This window comes from Myotis brandtii, unplaced genomic scaffold (assembly GCF_000412655.1).
Source record: "Myotis brandtii unplaced genomic scaffold, ASM41265v1 scaffold325, whole genome shotgun sequence".
NCBI classification, from domain to species: Eukaryota; Metazoa; Chordata; class Mammalia; order Chiroptera; family Vespertilionidae; genus Myotis; species Myotis brandtii.
The window spans coordinates 2,527,456-2,544,555 of NW_005362486.1; the positions used below are offsets into that span (position 1 = coordinate 2,527,456).

Sequence of the window (17,100 nt, forward strand, 5' to 3'; positions counted from 1 at the left end):
ATGACTTGCAGGTCAAGGAGCTAGAAGAGAAGAACTGAGGCAAAGATAGTAGCACAAAGGATGAAACCAGGTTAGAACAAGGCTGAACAGAAAATGCAGAGATCATGGCAAATGGGGGAACGTGAATGCAGGTGAGCAATCCATAGCGGAGGCCAGGCTAGCTCTGAGGGTAGGAACTGCTATGGCTTAGATACAAGAGACAGAGGACACATTAAATAGTAAAGGTCAGAGCATGCTGTGGGCGAACAAATAGACCAACAGAATGCAGAACAAATGCATAAAGACAAAAAAGGCAAGAGTCTAAAAGGCCAAAGCAGCAGCCAGGAACTACATAGAAGCTGAAGAAGGTACAAAACACACAAATACACATACATAAATGGATTGAGGTGCTCATTAAACAGATGCTTAATGGTCAGTTAATACTAGAACCACAGTGGATTCACTAAGAGTAAGTCTGCCAAGCTGAACTCATTTCCTTGTCAACAGAGTCTTGTAGCTGATATGTCAGACCATACTACTTATTCTCTTGTCTCATTACTTCTGACTTGACTAAACTCTTCACCTACAGGATAAAGCCTTAACTCCTCACCATGGCACTGGAGACCCTCTGCACCCTGTTTTATTTCTTGCCATTCATTTCCCTGAACCTGGCACTCCACCCACAAGAGACTATTTGCTGTCCCTGAACCTTCTGAAGACATTCACTACCCCTTGGCTGACTTGTCACATTTCCTCACTCTGGCATATCTTCCCACCTCCAATCTCCACTCATCTTGCCCAAATCCTAGATATCTTTCAAGGCCATTTAAGATGTTCCTTCTTTCGTGAAGCCCTCCTTTCTCCTTTCCACATGAAGAAGTAATCTCCCCTTGCTCTGTATCATTGTATACTTTGTTTATACTATTAATGCACAGTATGATATAATGCATACTATCTATTACCTATTATGTTTTATATTGAAAAAGGTATATATAACTCTAATACAGATCAGAGGTAACACATATTTAATTATACACATACTGATTTGTAGCTGGTGTATGTAGGCCTGTCACCTCCGCTAAATTGAAAGCTCTTTAAGACAAGAATGATATCTTGATTATTTTCATGTCCTCAGCACCTAACACAGAACCTAGAAGAAAGGAGGTCAACAATAAACATTGATTGATTTGAATGGGAAGAAATGCCAAGTACAATGTATCTTCAAAGTTACTCATGAATAATGTAAAATAGGTCATTAGGTGGAACTCAAGCTGTGTGAACACACACCCAGACTGGAAGTAGACCTCCAGTGTTACCAAGTTCTGCCCTAGAAAACATTCTTATTAGTGACTTGGATTAAAACATACAACAGATGTTTATCAAATGTGCAAGGAGAGCCACTCGTGTCATAGAAAAGAGAATCAAGACTTTAAAAATGAATCTAATAGGCTGAAATCTAGTAGTCTGGAAAACTAACAAGGTCAAGTTTAAAGAATATGAAGTCCTATATTTAAACTTCAAAAATAAACTGTACATACAGAGTATAGTGGAGATTTTGTTTGGCAATAATTAGTGTGCAGAAGAGTTAGAAGCTTCAGTTCATCAAAAGCTTTAAAAGCAAATAGTGGAGTGTGACCAGTAACAAACTAAGGAGACTAGAGTTCCTGATGGTCATAGAGTGTCCAGCTCAAATAAGCAGTAATGGCATCACTGTACTCCATGTCTTTTGAGCTCATTTGAAGTATTATGAACAATTCTAGTGCCAGATTCTGAAAGATGCTTTAATAAACCACAATGCAGACAGCTGTGACAGCGGTGGTAAGGAGCCTAGAAACAATGAAGTAAACAAAGAAGGAGTGAACTCTGGGTGCTTAACTTGGGAAACTGAAAACTAATGGGAGGTTGCATTGGTATCTTCAAATATTTTTAAAGTGGTCTTTCCTGTGTTGCTACAAATGGCAAAGCCAGACACAGTGAGTAGGAATTATGAGGAGGCAGAGTTTGGCTCAATATAAGAAAGATTTTGTAAAATTTACAGTCACCCAACAATGAAGTGGGCAGCTTTGGGAGGTTGAGAACACCCCAACCCTGAACATAATTTATGCAAAGGCTATATAACCAGATAAATATAATAGATTTATGGACTAGATTATTTTTATATATACAAGTTATAAATACCTTCCCTTGTTAAATCTTTCAGTGGATCATCAGAATCTGAAAGATACTGTCTCATGTCCTCCTCACATGATGCCAGTCTCATGACACTATCCCAATGCCCCCTGGCTGCTTCTGCTGCCCTTCCCCCTTCTCACGCTTTCAGCCCCAGCCCACAGCACACCAGACCCTCTGAATTCCTCGCCTATCACCTATTCTCTTCTCTCTCACAGCCCTAGAAGCCTGCATGTGCTGTTTCTTGAGCCTGGAATCCCTCTCCTCCTTACTCTCTGAGGCTAATTTCCAGTCACTCATAAAGACCCTATTCAAGTGTCACCTTGGAAACCTTCCCTGACCCCTCTGTTTCCTCTCCTGCGCTTATGAAATCCCCCAGACTTACCTCTCATGTGGCCTTTATCACACAGGGTGTTATTCTTATTTGTCGCAAACAGTACCGTGTGGACAATTGGAAGAAAGGGAATGTAGCTCCTGCGTTTCTAGAACACTGCTCAGTGAATGGTAGATATTTAGTGTTTGAAGTGAACTGCCTCAGGCCCTTTTTCCTTAGGTCAAAGCATGATCAAGGGGCCAGGCAGATCTAGTTTACTCAGTGCGCATTCATCTCCAGAAACAGAGGCTTTGGGGAAATGACTCATTCGGGAATGGCCATCCTTCTCAACTGCGGACCACCCACCAGAGCAACTCCACACTGTGCTTCCTTTCTCTTTAAGGAATCTGGCTTCATTGTTGTCATTCCTCCAGCCACCTGTCCTTCATCACTTCTTCCTTTCTCCTTCTTGTCCCCTACTTATGTCCTTCCTGACTCCCCTGTCTCAACCAGGGGAATATGCTGGCAAAGCAATCAAAGAAGCAATTCCATTTATTATCATTTATGTATTAGATTAACTAGCGTCACATCTACTACCCTCAGGGCCTCTGACTTGGTGTAGCAAACTCATTCATTAGCACTTTCTATTCGGAATAGTTTGGATGGTACTCCTAAGATAAGCAAAACCGGTTCAGAGGCAAAAATTCCAGGAACTGAAATCTTCAAGGCTTCTTCCCCTCCCTGTGGACAGTGGTCTTCAGTGATCAAACATGGAATATTTGTGAGCTGTACTCTCAAGCTGGGCCATCCCCAGGTATCTGTGCACTGCTGAGAGAAGTATATTCCTAGCCCTGATTTAGCTCTGAATCTCTTTCCTGAGGATTTGGTCTTTCAATCCCAGAACCAATGTGGAGTGGAAGGCTCATTTCTCCACATCTGTGGGGTGGCTGAGGGTTCTCTATTCTTTGTAAACAGCATCCTCTCCTGGAGAGTGCCAAGGGTGGTGACACAGTGGACTTTCAGGCAACACCAATCTCTAAGAAGAACCTTTCAATTTCAGCAGCTGGGAGCTCAAATCAGAGTTGTATCCATCGTTTAAAACCCTTAAGTGTGGGTCTGGCCATCTCCTTCCACTCAGGGCTCAATGATCAAGACTACACTACCCAAGCCTCCGCTTGACTCTGCTCTGAAATACCCTGAGAACAGACTGAACGTGCTCATTGGTGTGACCCCAGATGAATGAATGGAGGCATTTTTCAACTGCGTACACTACCCAAGCCTCTGCTTGACTCTGCTCTGAAATACTCTGAGAGAACAGACTGAACGTGCTCATTGGTATGACCCCAGATGAATGAATGGAGGCATTTTTCAACTGCTTCTTGGACACAGTGAACTTGACATCTTATAAGGAAGCATGGGGCTCAGGCCTGTCATAGGCTGTAGCGATGCCTCCAGACATCTGCTAATCCAGAAGCCCCATGGTTCTCCTAATACTCTCTCACTCCCCATAAAACATCATGAGTTTCCTCCCCCATCTACCAAATGTTCCTGCATAGGCTCCAGCTGAGTTTGCCATATATATCCTCCCAGCAGCTGCCTGGTGCCTGCCTCTAGGGCTGCAGTCCTCTCCTGCTCCGCAGAGGAGAGGAAATCGGAACTCGCAGAAGCCTTCTCCTGCAAGAGCTTCGTATTGGCCAGCTGCAAACCCAGCGCTGGGCAGGGCCAGTGCTAACAGATTCTCTACTGTTTGATGCCTCATATCCTCCTTCTAACTGTAGGCGAACAAAGGGATCTAAAGTCCACTGTATCACCACCCGTGGCACCCTCCAGGGGAAGACGCTGTTTACAAAGAACCCTCACCCACCTCACAGATGCAGAGAAATGAGCCTTCCGCTTCACATACTGGGAAGCAATCACCTAAGCTAGTTAGTGTTACGAGAATCGAGCCCATTCTGACCTGAGACCGCATTAACTGGTGTCTGGCACGCTCCTTCTGGTTTTGCTTTTTGGCAGGCAAGTCAGATAATGTCACTCCTCTGTGCAAACTCAAGTGGCTTCCATGTCACTCAGAAGAAAGCTACAGCCCTACAAGGCCCCTGCAGGCTCCCTCCCCACTCCAGCTACACTGGCCTCCTTGCGGCTCTTGGAATTCACTTATATCCCTCTCAGGGCCTTCATGCTCACTTGGCCCTCGGCTCTTCACTCTCTCACTTCAGGTCACTGCTAAGATTTCACCTATTCAGAGAGATCCTCCTTCCTCACTTGTATAAAATAATACCCCACCCTGCATGCCACTTCATCCATCGTTATTCCAGAACCCCACGTTTCTTCTTCATAGCATTTGAAACCAGCAGATTATTTTACCAGCAGATCATTTATTTGTTGACTTTCTGGCTCCTTCCATTGGAATGTAAGTTCCATGAGAGCAGGGCTGTTTTGTTCATTCTTTATCCCACTTTCCAGGCACACAGGAATACTCAGTACAAATATTTGTCAAACGAATAAACAAATGATGAATGCATGACCTATTCTCAAGCTTCCATAAATGGTACATGACTACCGGCCCCGAGCAAATAAGGAGGTGGTGCTTGGCAAAAAGTGAAGCCCCCTGTCCTCTGTTATGCTGTTCAGAAAGAGGGTTAAACGTTGAGCCTAAGATTCACACAAACCAACTATTCCCTCCCCTCCCCATTTACCAGGACTCCAGCGTTTCAAATGACGATGCGCATAATCAGAATTCCATCCGTCTGTCCACCAGGCCTTTTCTATTCTTCAGTTTAAAAAAACAGATCTTAGAACTCCTTCCCAGCATGAAAGACCTTTCTAGCTATCAAACAGGCCAAATGAACCCAATTTTCTGGTGACTGAGCACCCTAAAACATTTCATTTGGTACTTGCTAATGTTAAGGTAGACCAAGTTCTTCCTTGTTTGGGCAAAACAGCCTTTTCAGAGAATAGACAAAATACCTGACTCCTAGTTGTTGAGCCAACTGGTTAAATTTTCCCTGAAGGACACTTCGATTTGTGAGAACTGGCAAATAATTTAGAAATCAAAGCATGCTACTTGTCTTGTCCATTTCTGAGCCCCACGAAAGAGAATTCATCCTACTTCTCTAAACCAGGGAGGCAGAGGCTTTCACAAGACACAATGCTGCAATAATGCTGAAGGGAGCTGTCCAGGTTTGCTTTCCATTCTATTGTCTTATTCTGTCTGCTCCCTCGTCTCCCAGAATCCAGGCTTAATAATTTACAGCGGAAAGACATTTAATAAATAAACGGCCAGATTGGAGCTGTCAGCACCGCACAATGGAGCTGTTTGCATCAGCACCCGCTCTCCCAGCTTGCTTCAGCTAAAACAATCCCGTTTGCTATTTTCATAAAATTAGTTCCTCTGCAGTTTCTATTAATCAGGACGTTCTCTGGTGACAATTATGCTGGGATTTCATCACCATCTGACTTCAACCGCTTTGTGAATCTGATGAATTTTTATCACCTTTATGAGTGGCAGAGAAGGTAAAAAAAAAAGAAAGAAAGAAAGAAAACTTAGGTGGGCTGATGTGAGTGGGCGAAGAGCTCTTCCCGCATATCAGCCGAGGCCTTACCGTAGAACCCAGATCAGTCTCCCCCACCACACCTCTGAGCAGCAGTCTCCCCCAAACACATGTTTTATATATCTATCGTTCCAAATCTTCTTGAGGTCATGGTCTCTTAAAAATCTTAGGAAAGCTATGGATACCCTCCCCAGAAAAACCCACATATGGGTATATACACTAAACTCACCAGTGGGTTTGTGGACACTCCCTCTCCTCTCTCCACACACATGGCCCATCCCTGGACTCCAGAGTGAAATCTGCATCCTATGCCTTTCTAACCATCCTCACTTCCCTTAAGAACCTTAAACCGGAACAGAAAATCAGCCACCTCTGAATTCCTTTGATGAAGGAGACAGATTTGGGAAAAGAGAGAAAGTGAGAAAAGAAAGTTTTTCATGATGGCCATACACCTTTTGAGAAATGAGAAAATCATGAAAGTCCAAGTATCCATCAATTGGTTACCATGCAGTGTATTCATCTGGATGAGGCATCAGATCAAAATCAGGACAATGTTTGATGACTCTCTTTGCTTCCAGACCTATCTCACCCCAAGGAAGACACAACATATATGAAAGAAACCTTGAGTCAACAGAACCAGGGGTCTACTACTACTGACTATGTGATTTTAGGCAAGAATGTGAGATTTTTATCAATCACACTGATATTGTCTCTATCGATGTGAGATTTTTATCAATCACACTGATATTGTCTCTATCGATGTGAGATTTTTAAAAAATTAACACTGCATGATTTCCAAAGTCTGTTTCAGTTCCAACATTCCATGGGGTCTGATTCACTAGCAAACTCTAAGATAGCAAGGATCAGAGCTTTTTCTTAAAGACCCAATAATAAGTATTGTAGTCATATGTGCCATACAGTCTCTGTACTACCTGCTCCAATCTGCTGTTGTAAAGTGAAAGCGGCCATAGACAATATGCTAATGAACAAGCATGCTGGTGCTTCAGAAAAACTTGACTTATGGACATCGAGATTTGAATTTCATGTAATTTCATATTTTTCTTTTTCCCCAACCATTTAAATATGTAAAAATCATTCTTGGCTTGCAGGGCATACATAAAATAGATGGCAGGCCAGATTGGGCCCACACACCATAGTTTGCTGACCCCTGTTCTATAGCATAAGGTGAATATTATAATCTAGAAAATCATGGTGGTAATTCTGGGTGACCTGGAAAATCAGTAACTACTGACAATATGACTGGGGGCAGGAGGGAGAGAGGATTTCTGTTTACTCAGTTTCCCAATTTAGCAGAATAATGGCAGCTTTTGAGTCTCAGCGAAATACCAATAATTACTAAGTTTTAGGCACATTTTCAGAATGTACCTGCAGAAATGCGAAAATAATCACACAAGAAAATGTATACCAAAAATTCAAGGCTCCCTGTCAGAAAAAGTTATGACAACCATAAACCAGGCATGTGCCCTTGGCCGAAATTGAACCTGGGACCCTTCAGTCCACAGGCTGACGCTCTATCCACTGAGCCAAGCAGGCTAGGGCAATAACCTCATTTTTGTTACCCTACCTCTCTACCAGACAGTACAACAATGACTTTACACATTTGAGAGAGAGGAAATTAGATAGTGGTGTTTATAGTTATCGTTGCTTGGATTTTTTTTATTTGTTTAAGAGAAAATTGTAATTAAACAAATGTACACCTATATGGCACCTATGTGCACTGAACAGGTAGTACTCTGTGAGTGATACATATATGGCAGGGATGTGGAGCAATGTGGAGAGGCACCGTGTAACATGGCATACAGGAGACAATTTTTTATTTTTATTTTTTAAATATATTTTATTGATTTTTTTACAGAGAGGAAGGGAGAGGGATAGAGAGTTAGAAACATCGATCAGCTGCCTCCTGCACATCCCCTACTGGGTATGTGCCCGCAACCAAGGTACATGCCCTTGATGGGAATCGAACCTGGGACCCTTGAGTCCGCAGGCTGACGCTCTATCCACTGAGCCAAACCGGTTAGGGCAGGAGACAATTTTTTAAAAGAGAAAGACTGGATAGTCAAATAATAAATTTTCTTTAGAGTGAACTTTGATTAAGAGATGGCAAAAGATGGAGTGGTATGGTGACAGCACTTCTTTCATTTAAATGAGAGGGTAGGATAGCATTATCTAATCAGAAAACTAACACCTCTTCCTGGTTAAGGAGTGAGTTAAAGGTGGGGTTTGAGGGGAGGATACCTTCTTATAAGAGAGAAAACCCAAAATGCTATATCTAGTCAGGAAGTTGTAAGAAGTTTGGAGTGCCTCCTCACTCATGCCCTATTTTTTAAATTATTATTTTATTTTTTATTGATTTCTGAGAGGGAGAGGGAGAGAAAGAAAAAAACATCGATGATGAGAGAGAATCATTGATTGGCTGCCTCCTGCATGTCCCACACCACGATCGAGCCTGAAACCTGAGCATATGCCCTGACGGGGAATTGAACCGTGACCACCTGGTTCATAGGTCGATGCTCAACCACTGAGCCACACCGGTTGGGCTCATGCCCTATTCTTAATTTATAATTTAACATAAGTCAGTTTGATCATTAGAAATTATTAACTATCCCAAACTCTAATGTTGAACACTTTCCCCCAAAACATTAAGGGCTCAGAACTGGTCCTGACCGGTTGGTCTACACAATGTTATTTTCCATTATCTGTCTCCACTCTGGCTTGGACCAGTTTCCACATTATTTCCCACATACTCAGTGTTCATTCTTGTCTCGGCCTCTTGCTCAAACTACTTTCTCTCCCTGGATTCCCTTCATCTCTGTTCCACCTTTCCCATTCCTACCCAAATGCCAGGGCACAGCATTAGTTCTACCTATACCATGAAGAGCCACATTAACTCTGACCAAAACAATATTTCACCCAAATAATACAAGTGAAGAAGTGCTCTGAAAACTACTAAATGCTCTGTAAATATGAAGCCTTATTATTATTTGGAGCCATTAACTATAAGTCTGGCCCATTGTTATATCTTGCTTTAAAGCATCTTCCAATTGCTTCATTAGCAAACCACGAGCTATTAAGGCAGGAGTCACATGGTATTTCTTTTGTAATCCTCACAGTTCCTACCAGTGCTTAGCTACGGTTAACACTCAATTCCAAGCAAATGAATTAATCAAAATAATGGCTTTCTTAACCACAGAGCTCCTCATTGGTCCACGGAAGGTCAAGTTGTTAAACACATCAGAAATCAGTGGTTGTGCATATGACTGTAAATGAAACTTTGAAAGTAGAATACTCAGAGGGAAGGCAGGAGAGGGAACAAGCAAAAAAAAAAAAAAGGGTGAGATGAGATGTGGGGAGCTGATATAGGGTTAAGACTTGTTTGTGACTTTGCCAAAAGGCTAGAGGTTAATAGGGGGGGGGGCATATGTAATACTTTCAACGATATTTTTTTTTTAAAAAGTAGAATAAATTTGAGACATACATTCAGTGGCGTTCAACCATCGTCTTCAATCTCACTCATAAAGCTGTGATTCAGCATTGGATGCCCTAAATCAAAAGATGTGGTGTCCCAGGATTGGATCGTTTGCTTCATGATAGTTCAGAACGGTGTGTGCGGCCGAGGGTTCGAATCCTAGAGCTCTCACATGTGGTCCTGTTTTGCTTTCTGTTTTCCCTGCCGGGCTCGGCAATGGAGCGTGCATCCTCTGTCCTACTTCCTTTGGTTAGTTAGCCTGGTTTATGGATCTTTGGGTCTAACAGGTTACAGCCTCGCGACAGAATCACGGCAAGTTTCAATTCAGTTCGCAGCTGGATTCAGAGCCGCTGGCTGAAAGCGTGTGCCAGCTCCGGGGACGGAGACCTGGAGGTGTGGCCACGGCAGATTCACTCCACTAGCCGTGGCCTCCCCTCCCAGTGCTGTCCCGGGAGGAGAATGAGCCTCGCCACCGTCTACTTCATAAGAATAACGGGAGAATACGGCCACATAAAATAAGGCGAGGTGAGACTACGTGAAAACATGATGCTATACAACGACCGCGCCGTACTCGGTTCTCTCCGGGAGCATGAAGGACCCTCAATAACTGGGCCTGTCCCCCCTGTTGAGGCCACGTCTGCTTTGCCTACCGGCGCGCCACTGGCTCAGGAACTGAGGTGCCCCTCAGACCCCGAAACAGGCACTAATGTCCAGACGGCTGTATCTATCTCCGCACTTGGACCTGAAGGAAAGGGTTGCCAGGACCCTGCGCACCTCCGCAAGACACTGAAGTCTCCCCTAGTAACAGCGAGGGGTGGCGGGAAAAAAGCTCTTCCCCGACTTACAACCCGCCCTCAGGCGCGACTGGCCAATGAGCTGCAGGTTACCTAGGAGATGGTGTGATTGACAGACAATGCGTGGTGGGGCGTGCGCGGAGCCTGGACTGCTTCTACCCAATCGAGCTTAAGGCGGGGGTCCCAGGACCGACCGTCTCCAACCAATCGGAGGGAGTAACGGGGTGCGACGTGCCCGCCCACCACGCTGCCTGGAGCCATGGAGAGCGTAGGCAAATGAGGGGAAGCTGGGCGTTGAAAGAGGAGAGCTGATTAGCGAATCTGGTTCAGCCTGGATGAAAGCCCTTTTGTGATTCGTTAGGAGCAGACCAACGCTGAAACCAGTGGGTCGGCCAGGTGTGGGAAGCCGGGGAGGGAGGAGGTGAGGAGTGGGGCCGCCAGCAGCGGAGAGGATGGCGGAGGTGAGAACGGCTGAGGCTGGAGCCTAGGGAGCTGGGCCGAGGAGGCTGGGCCAGAGGAGGCTGGAAGAGGCGGGGCGATAGATGGGGCGCTGACCTGGCCGCGAGTGGGAGGACGCTCCAACCTATTGAGCCACACGGGCCAGGGCTAGACCGGCTATTTTATTCCATCGCCAATCTACCTGTTTTAAATGCCACAGACATTCAGTAAATGGACTTCCCCTGGAACCCAGGTTGGCTAGACCATCAGTCCTCAAAGAAGGTTTGAAAAGGCCCCGGACATTAAGTGAAAACACTGTTGTTTTTACTATTTTAAATCAACGTTTACTCAATAATGTACCTATTCTAGTGTGGGAAATAATATATTATTCACATTAAAACACACTGAATTACCGAGGTAAAGTGACTGCATGCTCACTCCTTCCCCGCAATAGCACTCTGTGCTCCATCCAGCCCTTCCTTTTCACGCTCAGTGAGGACATGTACGGCTTGGTTATAAAGTGTTGAGCTTCATTCTTGTAAGAGTTTGGGGATATTTATCTCATTACTTTAAAGCCAGACCATATACTGAACCCAGTATCTCACGAACTTCTAAGATTTTGTGCAGATTGATGGGCAGTATTTCTAACGATCGGCTTCCATTACCATTTGCCCTGTATTCTAGGTGTTCGAGTTGGTCCGAGTCTTACAGGTTTTTGTGTGTAATATCCAAAACAGCAGCAAATTAAACTTAACTAGTATCTTGTTAAGGGTAGTACCAAGAGCTCAGTCAACCAAGCAGGAAACCTGCATCGTCTATTTTTTCTTAATTAAAAATTTTATTTTTCAATTAGAATTTGCATTCAACATTATTGTATTAATTTCAGGTATACAACATAGTGTTAGGCAGTCATATACGGTACTTTACAAATTGTTCCCCCTGATATTTCCAGTACCCAGTTGGCACCAGACATAGTTATTACAATATTATTGACTATATTCCCTATGCCGTACTTTACATCCCCATGACTCTTCTGTAAGTACCAATCTGTACTTCTCAATCCCTTCACGTTTTTCAGCCAGTAACCCAATTCCTCTCCCCTCTGGCAACCATCAGTCTGTTCTTTGTATCGATGAGTCTGTTTCTATTTTGTGTTTGTTTGTTTTGTTCCTTAGATTCCACATATAAACGAAGTCATATGGTATTTGTCTTTCTCTAACTGACTTATTCACTTAGCATAATACTCTCCAGGTTCATCCATGCTGTTGCAAAAGGTAAGATTCCCTTCCTTTTTATAGCTGAGTAGTGTTCCATTGTACATAAGTACCACCACCTTTTTATCCACTCATCTACTGATGAGCACTTGGGCTGTTTCCATAGTTTAACTATAGTAAATAATGCTGCAATGAACATAGGGTTGCATGTATTTTCGAATCAGTGTTTCAGGTTTCTTCCAATATATACCCAGAAGTGGAATCGTTGGGTCATAAGGCAGTTCCATTTTTACTTTTTTGAGAAACCTCTGTACTGTTTTCTTTCTTTTTTTTTTTTATTCCTCACAAAGGATATTTTTTCCACTGATTTTTAGAGAGAGTGAAAGAGAGAGGAAAAGACAGAGAGAAACATCCAAATGAGAAAAACTCATCGATTGGTTGCCTCTTGCACGAGCCCTGACCAGGTTCCAGGCTGGGGAGGAACCTGCAACCGAGGTATGTGACCTTGACCAGATTCAAACCCGGGACCCTTTGGTCTGCAGGCCAATGCTCTATCCACTGAACCAAACTGGCTAGGGCTCATACTGTTTTCCATAGTAGTGTCTGCAATCCTCATTCCCACCAACAGTGCACCAGGGTTCCCTTTTCTCCACATCTTTGCTAACACTTGGTGTCCGTTGTTTTAGTGGTGATAGCCATTCTTACATGTGTGAGGCGATATCTCATTGTGGTTTTAATATCCATTTCTCTGATGATTAGTGATATTGAGCATCTTTTCATATGTCTATAGGTCACCTGTATATCATCTCTGGAGAATTATCTATTCAGGTCCTTTGCCCATTTTTAATTGGATTATTTGTTTGTTTTTTGGTGTTGAGTTGCATGAGTTCTTTATAAATTTTGGATATCAACCCCTTATCAGATGTGTCATTGGCAAATATCTTTTCCCATTCAGTGGGTTGTCTTTTCATTTTGTTGATGTTTTCTTTTGCTGAGCAAAAAAAAAACAACAAACCTTGCCTCATTTCTGATGCCTTTGTCCTAGACCTAGACTCCTTTCCATCTCCACAGCTAAGACAGAGTTCTGGCCCTCAACATCTCTTAACTAGAGAACTGCAATAGTATCCCAACTGGTCACCAATCTCTGTTCTCTGATTTCAATTCATATGCACCCTGCCTCCAGTTACCTCTTTAAAAATTAAAAAATTGTTGAAAATTATCAAAAATAGTATTACACTGGGTAGTATAACAAATACCTATGCCCTACCAACTAGATAAATAAACATTGACATTTTGGCACATCGGCTTAAGTTGTATATTTTAAAGAAATAAGACATCACAGATTTAGTTCAGATCCCTTTTGATCTATTTCCTGGCCCCATTCCCCTTCCTCCCTCCCTTCCCAGAGGCAAACACTCTTCTGAAATTGTTATGCATTATCCGTGCCCATATTTTTATACTTTTATAGTATTATAATATATCATAAACAATATATATTGCTATTGGGTTTTTTGTACATTTTAAAAATACAAGTGTTATTATACTATGGGCTTCATTTTGCAGCTTGCTTTTGTCACTCAACATTATTTCTGAGATATATTTCTATCAATACAGATAGATCAAGTTTATTCATTTCGTGTTCAGTGTGAGTATGTAATATTGCATCCATTCTCTTATTGATGGGCATTTAGGTTTTTCCAGATGTTTTGGTGTGATAAACTAACATCCTTGCCCATGTCTCTTTGTGCGTGAGTTTTTCCAGAACAGTGGTTCTCCAAAGGGGTGGTACGTCTCCTTGGTCATTTTGGAATGTATGGGGGCCTATTTGCGTATTATTGTTACTTTGGGGGTTTACAGAGCAGGGCCCGGGCTGTTCGATATTCTGCGATGCACAGACCCCTCGCTGTGAAGAACTGTCCTGCATCCTGTACAACTCTGGAGTGTCCCACAGGATACTCATGTATCATCGGAGCCTAAGTCTAACTTTATTTTTTTGGACAAACATAATGTATTTTTTGGCAGAGTGGAACATAGTTAAAATTTCCAGGAATGCAACTCTAATGTAAATCAAGGGGAAATTATACTTATTTGTGGTTTGGAACTTTAACAGGAGTTGTTCATCACTCTAGAAAATTCACATAACTGAAGGCAGCCCAGCTCGTGGTATTTGAGCTGCCATCCAACGCACCTGCATCAGCCTGCATTTGGTACTTTTCCGCTCATGGTGATTCTAAGTTTAGGTGCAAGCATCTGACTGCTGTACTTCATTACGTATTCTAGGGTAGTCAGCCCGAACATTTGTATATTTAAACATATGCTGTTTTATAATGAATTACTTTCCATTTAAAATTGGTTTCTGTGCATGATTTAAAGTAGAGATCTAATTTTATTATTTTCTGATTGGATAATCATCTGTCCCAGCACCACCTATGAAATCCACTGAATCCTAAAGCCAACTCTGTCCTGAACAAAGCTCTCATAAATGCCTGGATCTGGCTCTGGGTTCTCTATCTTATTCTGCTGGTCCATGTGTCTTTATGCCACCATCACACTGTTTTAATTACCTTGGTTTTATAATGTGTCTTGTGGCAGTTGGTAACAAGAAAGGCAAGTTTCCATCCTAGTTCTTAAAATTGTTTTTGCTATTCTTGGGCTTTTGCTCTTCCATATGAATTTAGGATCGGTTTTCGAGTTCCACACAAAAAAAAATATTATTTTGAGTTTTTTTTGGTGAGAATGGCATTGAATTGATAGATTAAGGAAAATTAAGATCTATTCAAGTTGAACCATCCCAAATAGGAACATGGGTTATGTCTCTATTCGGGTCTGTTTTATTTTTCTCTTCAGGTCTTTGAAAAAAAAATCTTTGAATAACATTTTATAAGTTTTGTTATAAAAATCTTGTACATCTTTTGTTGGACTTATTCCTACTTATACATATGTACATATGCATATAGACATCTTTTATATTATGAGTTTGGACTTTTCTGTATTTGGCTGAGTGCTTTCATGTACCCCGGGAGTGCGCAGAAGGTGGGCGGGCTGGGGGCTGAGAGGACACCTGGTCCCGCCCTGGCCCAGGGCTGGGGTGAGTGCAGGTCTCAGGCTTCCTCTCCCCACAGGTGGCTGGCACTGTGCTCGGCGTGGGCACTGGCGTGTTCGTCTTAGCTCTGGTCTGGGTGCTGGCGCTGCTGCTGTGTGCGGTGTTGTCCAGAGCCTCCGGTGCAACCAGGTAAGGCGCCCTCTCCCCCCGGGAATCCACGGTAAAACAATGAGGAGCAAAATCGCCGGTGCTCATAACACATTTAGAATTCAGAAGATCCTCTCTGTAACTATTGGCACATTTTCACCTTGTGTCACAAGCACCAAGCGTTGGGGTTGTGCATGTGTGAGTTTCTTCATTGTTCAGCCTGTGGCCGATGCTTGGTCCAGTCCCTAAGCTCTAGGCCTGGGCCCAGGGACCCTGTTAACGACCGGCTCTCCATCAGGCACCAGCCTCAGGATAGAGGCCATGAGCTGACACAACAACACCGTAGCTTTGTGCTCCCTGGCCAGTGCCCGGGCTAAAGCAGCGAGTCACATACTTTACTCAAGTATTCTGCTCTCAAAACAAACACGGACGTAGGGGTGAGGGAGGGGCCACTTTGGTTTTTTGTGATTATGACTCTGCAGAGGCAAAAAGGAAAACGCGCAATTCCCATTCTTGGAAGCTTGGAATGACGGAATGAACAGGAATGCATCCAGCTGGTACTGCCATGGAAGAAGGGCTTTGGGATGAAACCATTTCTAAATTTACAGGCAGCGTGGACAGCCGGTCCCTGGGCTTTGTTAATGGGCTGAAACATAGAAGACTGGCCCCAGGGAAGAGCCCATCGGGCCCAACTGACAGAGAGGAAACCGTAAGCAGTGCTGTAACGCTTGCCCTTTGACCCCAGGTTCTCCGTGGTTTTGGTATTCCTCGGTGCTCTGCTCATCACGGCAGTCCTGTTGCTCTTCCCCCGCGCCAGTGAGACCCCAGCCCCAGAGGTCGAGATGAAGGTAAGACGGTCGCTTTTATTTTGCCTCCCAAGTTGTAACTCTTGTTCCTCTTGGCCCGGGCCTCACTCCTGCCCTGTGGCGTCCCCTGATGTCCGGTGGGCTGAGCTGTGTTAGGAGATTTGTAAAGTTCAAGCGAGGATGAGGAAAGCTCGGGGGAGGTTTAGCTTCCCCGCCCCTTCACCCAGGAATAGAATCGTGTTCAGAGTCCCCATCAAGATGAATGAGCACCGTCTGAATCCCACCTCCTGCTGTGGGGCAGGGAGAGGAAAAGTGAGTTAAGAATAGGAATAGACCTGCTCCTGACATCAGTGTCCCTTCCAGGTGGCCTGGGCTCAGAAACTCGGATCCTGGGCCTAACCTTCTGCCGTGCCCCCAAGGTGCTGAGCGGCATGCTTTTCTGCCTCCTTGTGTTTGAATTTTTCCATTTCTGACGTGAAGAATACACCTTTCATAGAGAAGAGTAGTGAGGAAGCCGTTCCAATAGATGAGCTCACCACTCAGTCTTCCGGGCGTTCCTTTGGTCCTCATTCCTGGAACCGCACCTGCCCGCACCACCTCTCAGAGTGGATTTCACATCTTTCTCATAGGCCATCCCTGGACACTCTCCTCCTTCTGGTTCATTCCTGGTTGGGGCCCTGGCTTCTTCCTGCACAGCTGCTCTCAGACCCCTGCCATCTTAATGGTATTGACTTCTTATGTCCCATTATTCCTTCTATCAGCTTCTTTCAACCTCCACTGTAACTTCTTAAGCAGGATGGTGATAATAGCTAACATTTTTTAAGGGATTACTGTGTGCCAGGTCCTGTAATAAGCACATTGTTTGCATGATCTCATTTAAACCTCTAGATCAGTGGTTCTCAACCTTCCTAATGCCGCGACCCTTTAATACAGTTCCTCATGTTGTGGTGACCCCCAACCATAAAATTATTTTCGTGGCTACTTCATAACTGTAATTTTGCTACTGTTATGAATCGTCATGTAAATATCTGATATGCAGGATGTATTTTCATTGTTACAAATTGAACATAATTAAAGCATAGTGATTAATCACAAAAACAATATGTAATTATATATGTGTTTTCCGATGGTCTTAGGCGACCCCTGTGAAAGGGTC

General features: G+C 43.7%; 2 protein-coding genes across 3 annotated transcripts in view; one reads left to right on the forward strand and one right to left on the reverse strand.

Annotated features, from left to right (window-relative positions):
- PKNOX2 (PBX/knotted 1 homeobox 2) overlaps window positions 1–10,260 on the reverse strand; it is a 291,449-nt gene extending 281,189 nt beyond the window's left edge. The window contains exon 1 of the mRNA XM_005870910.2: window positions 9,512–10,260. The gene's annotated coding sequence lies outside the window, so the exon portion shown is untranslated. The remainder of the gene's footprint in view (window positions 1–9,511) is intronic.
- Window positions 10,261–10,666: 406 nt separating this feature from the next.
- On the forward strand, window positions 10,667–16,828 carry TMEM218 (transmembrane protein 218). Of its 2 annotated transcripts, none has more exons than XM_005870923.2 (3): window positions 10,667–10,757; window positions 15,071–15,180; window positions 15,884–16,828. In XM_005870923.2, exons 1-3 carry the CDS (start codon window positions 10,749–10,751, stop codon window positions 16,098–16,100), a joined length of 336 nt encoding a protein of 111 aa, XP_005870985.1. In that variant the 5' UTR covers window positions 10,667–10,748; the 3' UTR covers window positions 16,101–16,828. The 2 variants fall into 2 exon arrangements, with proteins under 2 accessions (XP_005870985.1, XP_014398910.1); XM_014543424.1 differs by lacking the exon at window positions 10,667–10,757 and adding an exon at window positions 11,986–12,008.
- Window positions 16,829–17,100: the final 272 nt, after the last annotated feature.

What these genes read in the sequence shown, in the direction of transcription:
- TMEM218 (XM_014543424.1), top strand. An exon ending in AGAGCCTCCGGTGCAACCAG is followed by an intron (nt 15,181 to 15,883) that starts GTAAGGCGCCCT and finishes CTTTGACCCCAG; the next exon opens with GTTCTCCGTGGTTTTGGTAT.